The 16,519-nt window shown below is 48.9% G+C and overlaps 1 protein-coding gene across 3 annotated transcripts in view; it reads left to right on the top strand.

The window, feature by feature from the left end:
- PUF60 (poly(U) binding splicing factor 60) overlaps positions 1–14,363 on the top strand; it is a 35,903-nt gene extending 21,540 nt beyond the window's left edge. For 2 of the 3 annotated variants that reach the window (XM_027857725.1, XM_027857723.1), the window contains 10 exons: positions 4,799–4,894; positions 5,656–5,745; positions 7,008–7,058; positions 10,805–10,966; positions 11,129–11,221; positions 11,893–12,106; positions 12,232–12,422; positions 12,601–12,736; positions 12,993–13,228; positions 13,634–14,363. In XM_027857725.1, the coding sequence (XP_027713526.1) occupies positions 4,799–4,894; positions 5,656–5,745; positions 7,008–7,058; positions 10,805–10,966; positions 11,129–11,221; positions 11,893–12,106; positions 12,232–12,422; positions 12,601–12,736; positions 12,993–13,228; positions 13,634–13,933 (1,569 nt within the window). In that variant the 3' untranslated portion in view covers positions 13,934–14,363. The remainder of the gene's footprint in view (positions 1–4,798; positions 4,895–5,655; positions 5,746–7,007; positions 7,059–10,804; positions 10,967–11,128; positions 11,222–11,892; positions 12,107–12,231; positions 12,423–12,600; positions 12,737–12,992; positions 13,229–13,633) is intronic. The other variant, XM_027857724.1, reaches the window with a different exon arrangement.
- The last annotated feature ends 2,156 nt before the right edge of the window (positions 14,364–16,519 follow it).

A 16,519-nucleotide genomic window follows, 5' to 3' on the forward strand; every position in this document is an offset into this window, starting at 1 on the left:
GTGCTTTCATTCATCTGTATAGGATGCCCTGTTCCTTTTCCACTTATCAGTAACTTGACTGTTACTGAAATAACTTCAGATCTGCAACACATGCCTTCTGGGCACTCTGCCTGCAATCTGGCTATCCTTAAGTATATTGGGGAAGGCAGTTTGTCCATTCTGAGATGCAAAAGAGAATCTCAGAGTGATGTCATTTGACAGATTCCTTTTTTCAATTAAAAAACCCCTGATAGTATTGATATTAATTAAGCATTGATGGCCTGAATTTGTATATTAACATTGAAAGAAAATGCTATTTGGAGTGGGATAAAAGTAACATCTAAGCACAGATTGGTACTTTCTTACTTTAAAAATATCAGTTAAGTTTCGTATTTACTCTGTAGGGTTAGAAATGATGACATGAAGACTTGAGGAAACGATCTCTGTATTCAAATATATGAAGGACTGGCATAGGGAAGAAGGATTAGACTTACTCTTCGTAGCCCCAGAGTATAAGACAAGGACTCATTTTGAGAGTACAGGACTGGACAGGTTGAGGAGGCCGATTTGGGGTTGGTGGCAAGAAGGACTTTAACACTCCATCGGTGGAGTTATTTAAGCACAGGAGTGGATGGATGACTTGTCAGGGAGGTAGGAGAGGGAGGGGATCCCTTCCTAAGGAGGAAGTTCTGCCTCTCTCACCCAGCACTTGAAGGCTTTCAGGGCTGTCCTCAGTGCTCTCCAAGGTCATGCACTCTGCTGCTTTGGCTCCATCTTCCTCCCCCTCCCCTTTCTGGTCTGAGTGGGCTCAGCAAAGTCCTAGCAAATGAGTTTTTGTTCTGCTGTGTGTCTGATTAGAGCCAGGTGGCCTGTTGGCTGGCCCACCTTCCTGGCTTTCTTCCTATCTCCCCTTCTACTTTCTTTCCTGCTTACAAAGAAGCCCTAAAGAAAAGCCTGGCAAACACACACAGTACTGACCACCGGCCTGTTCCTCCCTGCCCTCCTTTGGAAAGCTGAGAGCTCAGGGAGCCCTGCATGCTGTGAATGACTATGAAAGCTCTCCCTGCTACAAGGCTCCAAGCTCAAAAAGGCTTGGTATTATCTTTTCTATCTAAACTATATTTTATTTTATTTAAAAATTTTTTAACTATTTTAAATAGACCAACTTTAAATAATTTCCAATATTGATTTTTTCCTATCATCCTTCAGGGTCCAGGGCTGACTTCCTCTGTGACCACTCCAGCCCACAAAAATCTCTCCTTTGAAGGCTTAGAGCATTTCTTGGCTGCCTCCTCTCATCTAGCCCTTGATCATATACTGTCTTGTATTATTCTTTAATTATTCCTCTGGTGAGGCCTGTTTTCTAATTAGACTGTGAGCTCCTTGAGGGTTCAAACTCAGTTTCCCCCTCCCTTCCCTCCTCAGTGTGGTGAATGCCCAGAGGTGTTCAGTGAAGACCTATTTTCAGTCAGCAAACATAGTGATGGTACACACCCTACCCAGGGCTCTGAACTGATAGGTATACATTCCTGAGAAAAATAAAGGTAGTTTGGGATGGGGACTGACTAGTAGAGGGAATAGAAATGTCTAAATGAAGGAAAGTGGGAGAATTGGCTTTGGGGGAATGGGTGTTCTGGAATACACTGTTCATGTAATGTCACTCTCAGGGAAGCCCCACTGAGGTGGGGCTACAAGGATATTCTGTTTTACTATGACCTCATTTATTATTACTAAAGCCCTTCTACTCAAGAAGTTTCAGTGGCTCCTCATTGCCCTTAGGAAAAAATTCAAATTCTCTTTGGCATTTAATGCCCTTCATCTGACTCCGCTCTGTCTTTCCAGGCTGATTACATATTAATCCCTCTCATACACTCTGTGCTCCAGTCACATTGGCCAACTTATTGTTCATGCCTTTGTATAAGCTGTCTCCCATAGCTGGGATGCTTTCCCTCCTCACTTGTGAGGAGGCACTCCTAGTCTCTTCAAGGCTCACCTGAAGAGAGCATTTCTGTTTCCCCCAGTTGTTAAATGTCCCTCCAGTCATAGTTGTTTTGTATTTGCCCTCTGTTACAACAGGGTTTATCTCCCTTTTGTATTTGTATTCCCCTAGCACAGTGCCTCTCAAGTATTAGGTGCTTAATAAATGTTTGTTGATTGATTGATAAGGCGATGAAAAGATTGGGACCTGCAGATATGCAAAGGTGTGTCAGATAGGTGAAGGACCCAAGTTGTTCCAGAATGAATCCAGAGATTCAAACTAGAAAAAATTGATAGAAGCTGAAGCTCATCAGATTCTACATATGTGTGTGTGTGTACACACACACACACACACACACACACACACACAGGAAAACTTCCTCATAATCTAAACTGTTCCACAGTGGAATGGATAGACCAGGCTAAGTCACCATCATTTAGGGATATTGCAGACTGCTCAGACTAGATGCTTTTGAATTTTGTTTCTGAGGTCCCTTCAAGCTCTAGATTCCGCTAAGCTTGAGAACACTTCCCTCAGCATCTGTCTCCAGCTCCCAGAGCAGGCATGGGGCAAGGTCCTCTGGGTGGGCTGGAAATGGTGGTATCTGGGGAATTAGACCAACAAGAATGAGGCCCTGGATGTCCTTTGGGCAGAGAACCATTTCCAGATCTCTGTTCTTTTCAGGCTTCCTATTAGCCATTTGGCTGGCTTGCTCTAACACTTCCCTTGAGCCTGCTAATTTAGCATTGACCTTCTGAGCTAGCCAGGATAGGGAAAGAGACACTCTCCTGGTGGCTGAATCTTAGAGTAAATGGGGTGGTTCTAAGCCTTCAATTTAACTACTATGCTGACATAAAGGTGAGGCAGCATATATAATACAAGATGATTTGAATAGAGACAGACCACGGACACTTGGGCATTGAGTAGAGAAGGCCTTCTGAAGAAGGTGGTATTTAAGATGAACTTTAAAGTAAGACAAAAGAGTTGCAGAAGTTGTTTGTTCCAGGCAAGAGGGGAATCTTGGGTGGATGCACAGAGGTAATCAGAATTGGAGTTTTGGGTTCAGGGAATAGCTAATAATCTAATTTGGCTGGATTGTAGACGTTCGTGAAAGGGAGAAGATACTAGGTAGAAATAAGGTTTCTTTCCTCTATTTCCCAAAGGAGATATGTTCCTTTCCTTGGCTCCTCGGAGATTGGGGAGGGAGATGGATGCTTCCCTTCTATGCCTGTTCTTGATCCCTCAAAGTAAGCTAATCCATTCTTCTTTCAAATTAGCCGCCTTCTCCTCTTTTAGACCTCAGAGGTGGAGTGATGAGGAGAGACATGAACTAACCCGGTTGCCATAGAACACAAAAATCTTTGTCCTGTGTAGTGCTTTTATTTCCTAGCTCTTGAGCTCTTTGTTTCAATGCTATACTCCTTACCCTTGTTTTCCCTCCACCCACTTTGCCTTTGTGTGCATTCTCTGGGGCAAGGACAGATGGAAAGAGAGTAGGAGCTTGGTCTTTGGGCCAGAGAGGCAGGGAAACAGGGCCCCTCAGCTTTGGTCCCAGTCACCCTGGCTTTAGGCCAAGTCTGAGAACTTATAGAAAAAAGAAGGTATCTAGGTGGGGAGGGTTTGAGGTTTTAGGCAGAGTCTGGAACCTCCCATTGGAGTGTGGCCTCTGGTAGCTTCTTTTAGGTATGGGGCTGTTCAGTTGCTCTAGTAGGTATGCATCAGCCCTCTCATTGCTCATCCTGGACTTGTTTTGGCCAGGTTTGTGTAGAGAGTTCATGTTATATTTTTAACTTTTGCTTAGAGAATGGTAGGGGGTGGGGAGGGCTTCTGGCCTTATCTTCCCCAGGACTGGGTTTTGTCCCACTTTGGTCATAACATTATTGGGACCCCAAAGCAGGGGCAAAGGGGGACAGATGTATGGGTTTTTTCCTCCCAGTCCCTTCTGGGTTACTCTGAATTCATGTGGCCTGAAATAGCCTTCATTTGCCTAGGATTTGGGAGCTGAGTAAAGGGTCAACATCTGAGTGGCCTACTTTTCCTTGTGTCACCCTACCTGTCCCAGTACTTGGAGGAGAGAAAGGAAATGGTGCTTAAGCACTTTTTGGTCAGGCTGGATTCCCAGTGCCTGGTACACAGTGGGCACTTAATAAATATTTACGGTTGATTGGCTTGGCCATTGGCTGGTCTGTGTCCTCAGACAGTTGTCACACTGGCTTCATTATTTTCCAAGGGACCTGTGGATGAGGACAAGGAGAGCAACAGAGAGAAAGAAAGTCTGTGTGTGTTGTCTACTTGCACGGGCTTCAGCCCTATGGAATGATTCTGCTGGGGTCGGGGTGGAGGGAGAGTGGCATGGGCTAAGACTGTATTAAAACTGTCGAGGCAGGGGGCCATAAGAATGGTTCTTAGGTCTAGGTGGGCTCAGCCCTGGCTAAGGTAGAGATGTCTAGAATACCAAGTCCTGCTGTCTGAAAGCTGAAATTATGAGGGTGAGGGGGAAGACTGCAAGGCATCCTGAACATATTAGCAGTGGGAAAGAAGTGTCCAGGAGAGGCATGTCCTGATCCTAAGCCTTCTGGTTTTAGAGTTATAGAAGGCATTCACCCAGGCAGGATATATTATGATATCACCTGTCCACATCAATAGAGAAGATTTCTGTATCATTTGTACTGAAGGAGTAAAAATGGGGAGTGTTGGGGGTTGTTAAGAGTGAGAATGTGTATAGTCTCTTGTCTGGGGGATGGGAGAGAGGGGGTAGGGATAGTAGCAATGCTACCCCTAGAGTTTGTACTTCTGTATGAGGCGTGTGGGGCAGCTGATCATGGCTCTTGTGTCTCCCAGGGCACAGATTCCATCAAAATGGAAAATGGGCAGAGCACAGCAGCAAAGCTGGGGCTGCCACCCCTCACACCTGAGCAGCAAGAGGCCCTCCAGAAGGTGAGCAATCCTTTCCTTCCATTCCCCTAGTCCAGAAATGGTCCCTTGTGTAACTTATCAAAGCCCTGCAGATCCCTGTATAGGCCAACCTTGAACTTTGGTATCTTTCCCTTACTTTTGACTTCCTTGATGAAATGGTGGCTCAAGCTTCTACATCCACTAAGGAAAGGACATCAGGGGCCTTTGGGTTGGTGAAGACTGTTGACAACACTTAGGTGGTAGATCTCTCACCTAGCCAATTGTGAAGGAGCTGGCCTTGGGCCACAAAATTGGAAGGGATGGTCACAATTTATCAGTTAAAGAATTTGAACTAGATGCCTTCTAGAATCCATTTCAACTTTGTTGGTCTAGAAGTCCTTGTGTCTACATCTAGTTGCAGCCTTGGCTCCCTTACAGTTTATCTTGAGTATAGATTGGGTAGGGAAAGCCTTTAGGACAGGAATTTTTAACCTTTTTTTACAAAGGAAAGCAGGTATACTGAAATATAGATATTAAAATGTTTTTTAAAAAAACAAGTTATGGACCTCATGTTAAGAACTCCTGTATAAAGATATGGGCAGACCAGGATGAGATCCAGCTGGTAATGGGGCCTCCCATTGCAGGCCCTTTGGACAGGATGGGTCTTTCTACAAGTGTGACTTTCATTCCTGAGTTATTAGCTATTGGGTGCCTGAATTTTGGTGCCTGGAACTGTGGCGGGGGACGGACACCCTGGGCCCTGATTTGTTATGACTCTACTATCTCTTTTGCTTCTCTGATAGGCCAAGAAGTATGCCATGGAGCAGAGCATCAAGAGTGTGTTGGTGAAGCAAACCATCGCCCACCAGCAGCAGCAGCTCACCAACCTCCAGGTGAGATACCCTCCTTCTCATGTTTCACCTCCCTTCCCTGTCCTGAGGAGCCCAGGCCCCAGGCCTCTCATTGCTGTTTCCACAGTAAAATCCAAGTGTGCTGTGAAAAGTGCCCCAACCACCCAGATTGGGGAAGGGAAGCTGCTGCTGCCTCCTCCTCTTCCTCCTCCCCTTTCCCCCTTCCTGCTGAATCCTGAGAAGTTTTACAAACTCTTAGCCCCTATTCCTGGGGCTCACTCTAAGGATCCCTGGGCCTTCCCAGAGATTGATTCACCTCCTAAATTCATCTCCACTTCCCCCAGTCCAATGGACTTTCTTTTCCCTGACGTTTTCTCCTTTTTTACCCTCCTTTCTCCTTGTCCTCCTCCCTACTTTTCTTTTTCACATTGGCTCAGCCCTGTGTTGTTTGAGCCCATAGTACCCTTGTTCTTTTCCGTCACTCTGGGGTCCCACTCTCCTACTTTTTCTACCCCCACCTGCTGCCATCCCATCTTCAGTGCTCACTGCTCTTCCCTTCCCTCCCTTTTCCCTTTCCTGGGCTGTCTGCATGGCCCGCAGGCACATATGGTGTGTATAATGGCTCTCCTTGCCCACAAGGCTTGGGCCATAGGGCTGAGTTCTGTGTAATATAGCTGTGTCCCTCAGCCTGCCTGCCCGCCCCCCCTCCCCTTAGCAGGAGGTAGGGCTGTCTGGGCTTGGCCTCTCCCCAAAAGTTCTCCTCCCTGGGATGGGAAGTTCCAGTTTGGATTCTGGGGCCAAGGCACATGCCTAGGAGAGGCAGCTGTGCTCTGCTCTGCTCTCAGGTGGCTGATGTGATGGTTGTGATGTCTGTGTGAGGGGCTCCTTATAATACCAGGGGTGAGGCAAAGGCTGTGATGACCAAGGTCTATAGTGCCTTGAGCCCCTGCCTCCTTCCTCCCTCCCTCCCTTTCTCCATCCATCCCTTCCTCCCTTCCTCCCTCTCTCCCTCCCTCCCCTGCTGGGAGAGGCTACTGCTCCCTCCACTGCAGCTCCCTCCCTACCTCCCTCCTGCCCTGGCTGGGCAGACTTGGAGAATTGGCACATTGGGCCCGGCCAGCCCGGGGCTCTGGAGGCCCTGAGGGGGCAGGCGGTGCAGGCGGTCGGTCGGTCGGCGGTGAGGGGAAGGAAGGCAGGCCCTTCCAGCAGGCAGGGTCTCCGTGCCGCTGTCTGCGTGAGTTGTTGACAATAGCGGGAGAATGCTCAGCTCCAACAGACTGAACTCTGTCTTTACTGTCTTTCAGATGGCAGCAGTGACAATGGGCTTTGGAGATCCTCTCTCACCTTTGCAATCGGTCAATAGAAATACTCACTTCTTCTGGGGCACATTTCCTTAGTCAGGGCCTAGAGGGGGGCAGTGAGGCCCGCGTGGTGGGGACCATGCTCCCCCAGCCCGCCAGCTCTGGACGAGCCGAGCAGAGAGCCGGGCGGGGCCGGGCCCGGGCAGCAGCTGGCCAGCTGTTTGGGAGCACACCCCCCCGGGACATTGGGGGACAGCCGTTTCCCTAGGGATGCCTCCGTTCTGAGGGCCCGCCTTAAAAGTAACCGGCCAGGTAACTCCGGAGGGGCAGCAGCCGCCTGGGAGGGCAGCAGCCAGCCACGCACGCACTTGGGGCCGCAGAGGGCAGGCTCCCTGCACAACTACGCTCCCTCCCGGCTGGCCTGTCTCTTGGGCCGTGGTTGGGCTTCTGGTGAGAGAGGGGGGACCCCATGGCATCATATTAAGTCCTGGGTGGGAGGGAGGATGGGAGGGAGCTACATAACCAACCCAGGGGCTGGGGGAGGTGGGTGGAGGGTAAGGGAGCAATAAAGTTACTGGAGGATTGACCTTGGGTTTTGTGGGCTTCCATTAATGGGTTGTCATGAACAGAGAGTTGCCTAGCCACCAGAGGAGGCCACCACTGGGCCAGGAGCAGCCCCTCTTCGGGGTCTGCCCAGTAAGTGGAAAGCCTTACCTGGCCCTTAGGGGATAGGAATTTATAAGAAGGAAGGCAGTTTTTCCACCAGCCATTCCCATCCCCCTTTATCCCCCCTCCATTTCCCCCATCTCTACTCTGCCCAACCCTCCTCAGCCTCAATATGAAATATGGGCAAAGCCCTGGGCTAGGGGAGCTTCAGAGATGGAGACAGGAAAAGATAAGAGTCCTCACCATCAGGGTGCCCCTATTCTGAGAGGGAAACAGCCCCTGGTCAAATGCGGTTGGGGAGAGCCCCCAGTTTGAGTGATGTGACCCTTAACTTCAGGGAGCCCACCTGATCTGAGAGAAAATTGTCCCTGCTCTGATAGGGAAAGGACAGCCCCCTGGTTGATTAGCAATATTGCTCCCTTGGGGAGCTCCTGGATTCGGGAGAGACTGCCCTTGGTTTGATGGTGTCAAGAGAGGGCCCCACACCAGTTTGATTAGAGAACTTGCACCTGCCCTCAGGCAGCCCCTGGTCTGAGGGGGATGTGGCCCCTGCCTTCAGGGAGGCCCTGCTTTGAGTTGGGAAAGAGGCCTCCTCAATTTGATGAGAGACTTGGTCCTTTACCTCAGGGAGAGGAAGGCATGACCCCAGCCTTCAGGGAGTGTCTCCTCTGAGGAAGTAGACTTAACCTGAAAGGGAGTTTCTGGCCTGAAGGGAAGGTTGTGGTCCCTGCCCTCTGATAGTGCCCTTGGTCTGGAGGGAGAGGGGGCATCCCAGTTTGATGAGAAATAAGCTCTCTGCCATTGGCGACTCCCCTCCAACCTGAGAGAGTGAGACAGGGCCCTGTTCTCAGTAAGCCATCAGTCAGAATGAAGAGTTCCCCTCCTTGGGGAACCTTCAGTTTGAGGGGGAAAGAAAAACCCATCTTTGGGACTTGAATTTTAAGGAAGAATGCGTATTTGTCTGTCTGGAGAAAGGGCTTCTGGTTTGGAGAATTTACCTGTAGTATCTAAACAGTTTTGTTGGTCACTTTTTCATAATGATCTCCAGGCCCTCGGTGTTGCCCCTTTCCTGTTTATCATTCTTTCCCGCTTCTCCACGAACTGCTATGATTTTGTCTCAAGCCCTGTTCGTTTGGGGTAGATGGGTCAAGTGCCAAGAGCACATAAACAGAACTGAAGGTGAGGAGTGCGCATAAGGATTGACTTGTCTGAATTATCTGTGGCTTCCAACTCTCTTGTTCTTCCCAAGGTGGCCCTCCTCAGTCAGGAAAGGGCTGGCTGCAGCACTGGGCCCGCAGGGGAGAGGGGAGGATGTCCCTTTTATGTCCTTGGAGCTCTTCTTTTAGGAAGACAGTGTGATTCCCTGCCTCCTCCCCCACTTTTCTGATGTACACTGAGCCCACTGAGAGAGAAATAAGCACGGCTGGTTCTCCCCAGCCCTTTCCCAAGAGAAGCACTGTGCCTGGCTTAGGCTGGTTATTTGGGGGATGAGGGTTGGAAGTAGAAGAGAAATTGTAATATCTCAAAGCATGGTGTGGGTGAGTCTATGATGAAGTCTCCCAATTAAGGGAGTTCAGCCCCAGTGTTAGTGACAGCCCCAGCCATATCCTGGCAATGAGGCCTTTCCTCTCCCCTTGCTATGGCCACTATCTTGTCTTTCTGTCGATCTCCTTAGCCCCACAGCTGCCAGATGGAAGCCCACTGCTCACATTGTGAGGCTTTGACCCATAGAGACAACCCTGCCAACCTAGAGGGTAGGATGCCAACTCCTCCCTCCACCTCACCAAAAGAATTCCCCAAACCTCTTACTGCTCTTGATGCAAGCAATTGCTCCATAGTCATTCTGGGTCATTAAAGGGTAAGGTGGGGAGCCGGCCTATTGGAATTGCATTTGCCCTCCCCACTGCCCCCTAGCAAAGACTAATTCTACTTAATGGGGCCTGTGCAGGGATGGGTTTTGACATATATGTGGTTTATGCTGTGGACGTGAAGAGTCCAAACCCTTTGGCCAGCCCTCCTCCCCATCTCCCCCCGAACCCTCTTGGATTCTGTAGCTATGGAATCCTTCGACAGGACATAGTTGAGAGAAAGCCACTTGGACTTTCTGCCTTGTTCCCTGTGTCCTTTCTGTGGGCCTTACTTCTTAAGAGGACCTGCTATTAGGAGGTGTTGGCCAGAGCCAGGGCCAAGACTAGCTCAAGGTTTCTGCTTTGAGCTCTCCTTCCCACCTTCCCAGCCCTCTTTTCCTGGATTCTGTCTGTTTTAAGCTGAGTATAATGAGCCTGGATGAGGAGGAGAAAGCAAAGGAATTGGGCCTATAGTTTGCTGAAATTAGAGCTCAACCTATAGCACCCCAACTTCTGGAGAGGGCCCTTGGGGCTCTGGATTCTCCCTTTTAAATCCTAGGCTGTAATTGTGCGGCTTTCAGAGGTAGCCTCCCAAGGTGGGAGTGCTATTGGATAGAGGGGATCTCCCAGCCTAAGTGTAGTAGGGCTCTGTCCAGCAGGACTGAAGGATAAGGCTCCTGGGACTGCCCTATACCTCCAAATCATCCAGCTCCTTCTGGCTAGGGCCCCAGCATTGCCTGTCTTTTGCCTATGTTCTGGGCAATCAGGACCTGACCTGGGGAGAAAAGGGTGTGTAGGGGGGTGGTAGTGGTTGGTGCTTTGATGAATTCTCCCTGCCCCAAACAGTCTGGTTTCCTTTAGGCCTGGCCTCATTTTCTTGGGCCAGAGCAGTACTATTGTACAAAATTCCCCATAAATGTGGGAACGAAGTAGGGAATGGGGGAAAGGTATGGAAATTCCCAGGCCTGGCCACCTGAAGCAGCCATTGCAGAGGTGATTGGTCAGCATCAATGTGTGACTGGGAGCTGGCCCTTGTGGGGGCTAGCAGGGAGGAGGGTGGATTGGGGGCCTGCCTGCCCGCCTGCCAGCCTGCTGCCATCTTGCCCTGCACAGCCTGGCCAGAGCCTGCCCCTGCTGCTGTGTGTGTGTGCAGGGTGAGCTGTCTCCCACAGCTCTGAAAAAGGGTGTTGGGGTGGGATTGGGGATTGGGGAGAAATTTTTCCTGGCTCCCTCACTCTTCCCCCATGCTCATGGGTCAGTGGTTCTCTCTCTTTCTCTCCCCTTTAGATGGCAGCTCAGAGGCAGAGGGCACTGGCAATCATGTGTCGGGTATATGTGGGCTCCATCTACTATGAGTTGGGAGAAGATACCATCCGCCAGGCCTTTGCCCCTTTCGGGCCTATCAAGAGCATAGACATGTCCTGGGACTCAGTCACCATGAAACACAAGGTGGGCCTGGGCCTACTCCTGTTTCCTTACATGCTCCACTCCTTGCCCTGGGTGGGTTAAGAAGGAGGCTTTGTCTCCAGGGGGTGTCAAGTGTATGCTGGGACTTAGCTCCAAGTCCAGGGCTCCCCATCCCTCCATAACCTGGCTTTTCCCCTGCATTAGGGTTTTGCCTTTGTGGAATATGAGGTGCCAGAAGCAGCCCAGCTGGCCTTGGAGCAGATGAACTCTGTGATGCTAGGAGGAAGGAATATTAAGGTGAGGAACTTCAGGGGAGTAGCCTCCCCTTTAGTATGAGGTGACCAGGTCCAGGAGGTAGGTGAAGAAGGGAAACTTTCAGGAGCAAGAAAGACCTGCATAAGACCAAACGCTCACCGCTTAGTATTTATTGGAAGTGATGGGTTGAAGGGAATGGATAGGGTGAATGATTCACTGGAAAGGGCCTACTGGTAGAGGGTCATTCTTTGCTGAAACTTGGGTTCCAAACTTGGACTTATGTGGGCAAGATCCTTATTCTTTCACACGGACATTAAATCTCATGAGGGCTTGCAGACTTTCACAACCACAACTTTATATGAAATATCTTGGGAGCATTTTCAAAGGCAGTTAAATACAGACATGTGGAGTTAGTGTTCCTTAGTTCAGAGGGATAGCAGAATAGGAGAGACCTGAAGAATGGCAGGGTAAAGTGCCTTGGATCTAGGCTTGACATGGCTGCCACATTGATAGTTCTGGGATTCCTTACTGCCTTGGCCCACCCCAAAAGAAGATTTGACCATGAGGTCTCTGACTACAAAGACTTGCCCTTCCCGAGTCCTAGTTCCATGCTAGTTGGTGGTCAGGAAGTGCATCAGGGGTTGTGGCCTGCTTGGCCTATCAGTACTTTGAGTGGTCTGCCTAACCTTCCCATTCATGCCACCCACTCTCAGGTGGGTAGGCCCAGTAACATCGGACAGGCCCAGCCCATCATTGACCAGCTGGCTGAAGAAGCCAGAGCCTTTAACCGAATCTACGTGGCCTCAGTGCACCAGGACCTCTCAGATGATGACATCAAGAGTGTGTTTGAGGCCTTCGGCAAGATCAAGTCATGTACTTTGGCCCGGGACCCGACTACAGGCAAACACAAGGGCTATGGCTTCATCGGTGAGCCCAGGGGAGAGTAAGGGGAGGGAGAAGGGCCATTAGGAAGGCTCTGACTCAAGGAAAAGGTGGAGGAGGGGGCCATGGATAAATTGCTACAGGTCTTACTGCTTTCTCTATCCTTGCAGAATATGAAAAGGCCCAATCATCTCAGGACGCTGTGTCATCCATGAATCTCTTTGACCTGGGAGGCCAGTACCTTCGGGTAGGCAAGGCAGTTACACCACCTATGCCCCTGCTTACACCTGCCACCCCTGGGGGCCTTCCACCTGCAGCTGCTGTAGCAGCTGCTGCTGCCACAGCCAAGATCACTGCTCAGGTAAGAGCCATGTTAGCAGAACTAAAACTGGGGGGAATGTGGTTTGTATATGTGAGTCTTTTTTTGTCGGGGGAGGGAGGTGAGGTATGGTGCTGGTCTGGGGCTTAGGAGGAAATGTGGTGTGTTTGGTCATGAGTCGTGGAAAGTCTTGGCCTGAGCTCTTGCTATCATGTTGTAGGAAGCAGTGGCTGGTGCGGCTGTGCTGGGTACTCTGGCCACACCTGGGCTGGTGTCACCAGCACTGACTCTGGCCCAGCCACTAGGGGCTTTACCACAAGCTGTCATGGCAGCCCAGGCCCCTGGAGTCATCACAGGTAAGCACTGCAGCCACTCATTCCAGTCTGTTGTAGGGTCCCCCTCCTTCATGTTCTCTCTGGGCCAGAACTACTTTTTTTTCTCTGCAGCTTTGTTGCTTTTAATAGACTTCTCCTCTTGACTCCATCATTATTTCTATCCAGTGTCATATGGGAGAAGATGTGGGGGTGAGGGTGATCAGATTCCTGACTGGGAGATTGAGGAGAAGGTAACTTCAACTGATAGATAACCCGTAGTTATGTTGTTGTGTGACAGGTGTGACCCCTGCAAGACCCCCCATCCCTGTCACCATTCCTTCTGTGGGGGTGGTGAACCCCATCCTGGCTAGCCCTCCGACTCTAGGCCTCTTGGAGCCCAAGAAGGAGAAGGAAGAGGAGGAATTGTTCCCTGAGTCAGAGCGGCCAGAGATGCTAAGTGAACAAGAGCACATGAGCATTTCAGGCAGTAGTGCCCGCCACATGGTCATGCAAAAGCTGCTTCGGAAGCAGGAGGTAAACAAGACTCCCAGAGCTCAGCCTTTCTGTAATTCTCTATCCCATCCCATTCCCAATACCTTGGGTTTGTGTCCCTCCCAAGTCCATATCCTCCCGCTGCAGGGGCCAATCTTCACCTCCATAGATTAGGCATCATATCAGCCCCTAGGAACCAAACTAGAGATATTTGTGTTCCATTTGCTGTTCCTTTGAACTAACCATAGCAGTGTGGGAGAAGGGAGAAGGGGTGGGGTGTGTGGCAAAAGAGTTACAGTCAAGAGTGGAGGGGCAGCATGAAGGTCTGTGTTAACTCCCAGTATCAGGTAGGATAGTGCATAAAAGCATGAGAGAAAACCCTCCCTACCTGCACCTCTGAGATGGAGTGCACCTCGTCCCAGTACTCACATCCCTTTCTTCTTCCAGTCTACAGTGATGGTTCTGCGCAACATGGTGGACCCCAAAGACATTGATGATGACCTGGAGGGGGAAGTGACAGAGGAGTGTGGCAAGTTTGGGGCTGTCAACCGTGTCATCATCTACCAAGAAAAGCAGGGTGAGGAGGAGGACGCTGAAATTATAGTCAAGATCTTTGTGGAGTTCTCCATGGCCTCAGAGACACACAAGGCTATTCAGGCCCTCAATGGGCGTTGGTTTGCTGGCCGAAAGGTGGTGGCTGAGGTCTATGACCAAGAGCGCTTTGACAATAGTGATCTGTCTGCGTGACCTCAGCCCTGCTCCTCCCCAGCCTCTCAAAGACTCGAATTTTCCTCTTGTCTCTCCCCTCCAGTTTGTGTAGAAAGATATATGGGGCTGAATTCAGCCCCTGCCTGGCCTTTTTGTGTAGTTTGGATAAAAGTACAGATGCTGCTGGCCCCTTGTACACACCGTGTGTGAGATCATATGCTTGCCGGCTGTCCCCATCTCTACATGGACTTTATCTTCCAGGGCCTCTTCCTGGGCTTTGGCAAGAGCTTTCTGGCCCTTTTGGTGCTTTGACGGGCCGTCTAGCCTCACCCTTTGTGTCATTTTTTTTCAGTTCAACAAATGTTTGCTCTGTGCTGAGGGAAGACAGGAGAAGATATGGTCTTCTCCTCAAGGACCCCATAGCTGGGTTAAATAATGCACATACAATGAAATAGAATGATGCAAAATAGTATCTCCACCCTCTGTTTTCTGCAGAAAGATAAAGGACTGAACCCAGCCCTACCAGTCCTGTCTGGTTTAAATAAAAACATGAAGGGCATACCTCAAAATCTTAAGGGGGCAACAGTTCAGGTCAGTGCATTTCAAGGAAGGCTTTACGGAGGAAGAGGATTCAGCTTACATGAAGTCAGGGTGGGATTTGGTTACTAGGGGTTGGAAGTAGCATTCTCAGGGTAGAAACAGGACAGGTATAGAAAAGGAGTAGCAGAAATCCATAGAGAAATTGGCTTCTAGGGGAACAACTCCTTGGGTGCTATTACCTACAGCAAAGGACCACCTTGCCTTATCTAGGTCAGTGAAAAGGATAGTGAAAAGGAAGAATAGAGGAAGATTCATAGATAAGTGGGATGAGAAAGGCTTGGCCTCACCTGACCTTAGCAGTTAAGAAATGGACACAATCCCCCCCAAGAGTTGCTTATCTTTGACTTCACCCTTCCTTTCCTCCTTTTCTAGCATTAGCTCTTTTACCTGCTCTATTTCCTTGCCTTCTTATATTTTCCAGCTGTCAGACCCCTCACCAGGGACCTCTGTCCTGCCATGGGATAGGCTCATCCGATGTGTGTGGCTTTTTCTTCACTCCCTTACTGACTGACTGGCTTGAAGGCAGGAACGTTGGTTTAGATCCTTAGATCGGTTTAGAGCCTCAAAATATGGTTCTACTTAGGGTTGACCTAAACTTTTGAATCAGTCTTCAAGTAATTCATGAGTGTCTACTGTGAAAAGGGCATACTCCTAGGGGCTCAAGGATTAAAAGTGTAGGCATACCCAGAAAAATGTTACCTTGACCATCATTTCACAATAGCATTATGTTGGGAGCAAATGTCATTTGGCTTTACAGAAACCTTATTGCACATAGCTCTACCAGTTACTCGCTTAGATTTCCTAAGGACCTAATTGACCCTGTAACATCATTTTACCTAGTCAGTTTAAGTGCCCAAGGGCTTGCCCCTCAAAGAGACTGTAGTTTAATTGAAATAATATGTACATACTTGAAAAATTTTTATGTGACATCTTGTGATGTTGCATTACATTATTTAACTTTGTGTTTCCTTTGGAAACCATTTCTCTTCTCACCAAACCTGTTACCCTTTCTACTTAAGTTTTTCCAGATATAAAAGCAGATGCCATCAAAGAAATGTATGCCTAGTAGAGAAAAAGATGGACTGGTCATATAACAAGGATGAAGGACAAGACTAAGGGACACTTTGTGTGTTTCTTTCATTTCCTCCAAATGTGAGGAGAAGTTGAGAGAGGCACTCAGCACATTGGATGGATCACCTGTGGTGAATTTATAAGAGTGTGTGTATGGAGTCAGATCTGCTTTGTTGAAGAGAATACTCATGATAATGAAATGACAGTCATGCTGAAATTGAAGTTAAGCAGGAATGTAGCCAAAGAAAGAAAAATGTGCTAAATAATGATCATTGTTAGAAGTCTTCAAATGAGTTAGGTGACCACATAGCAAGGGAAAAGATTCCTGTTCAGGCATAAGTTGAACTAGATGACCTTGTGAGGTTTCTTTCCAACTCTGCAAAGAACGTCCCTTCTGCAAAGACTCCCTTCTCTAGTGTATCCCAAGAAGTAATTCAGCCTTTGCTTGCAGGGGTGGGGTGGCCTCAAGGCCACAGGTTCCCCACCCCTGAAAAGACTCCTTGTGAGGGAACCCATTCTCCTCCTTCCCTCCCTAAAGTCTTCTCCTGGCCAAGTGTTCAATCCTCCAGACCCTTCACCATTTTTCTTGTCCTCTAGACGTTTTCCAGCTTATCAATGACTTTTTAAAATGCACCTGGAACTGAAAACTATTCCAGATGTAGTCTGACCAAGGCATATAGTACAGGACAGTTTATCTCCACTACTTTAGAGATCCTATCTATATGCAGCCTAAGATTGTTAGGGATTCTTTTAGTGCCAGAGCACACTTCATTCACTTTGAGCTTACAGTCCCCCAAAACCCCTGGACCTTTTTCAGATGAACTGCCTCTTAATTAAGCCCAACATACTAGCCTATCAAGATATATTTTGGATTCTTATTATCAACCCAGCGCATTATCTATCCCTTTTAACTGTTTAATTTGTAAAGCATAGTACAGGGAAGAGTCCTGGATT

This window comes from Vombatus ursinus, unplaced genomic scaffold, assembly GCF_900497805.2.
Source record: "Vombatus ursinus unplaced genomic scaffold, bare-nosed wombat genome assembly UNPS02012319.1, whole genome shotgun sequence".
Taxonomy (NCBI): Eukaryota; Metazoa; Chordata; class Mammalia; order Diprotodontia; family Vombatidae; genus Vombatus; species Vombatus ursinus.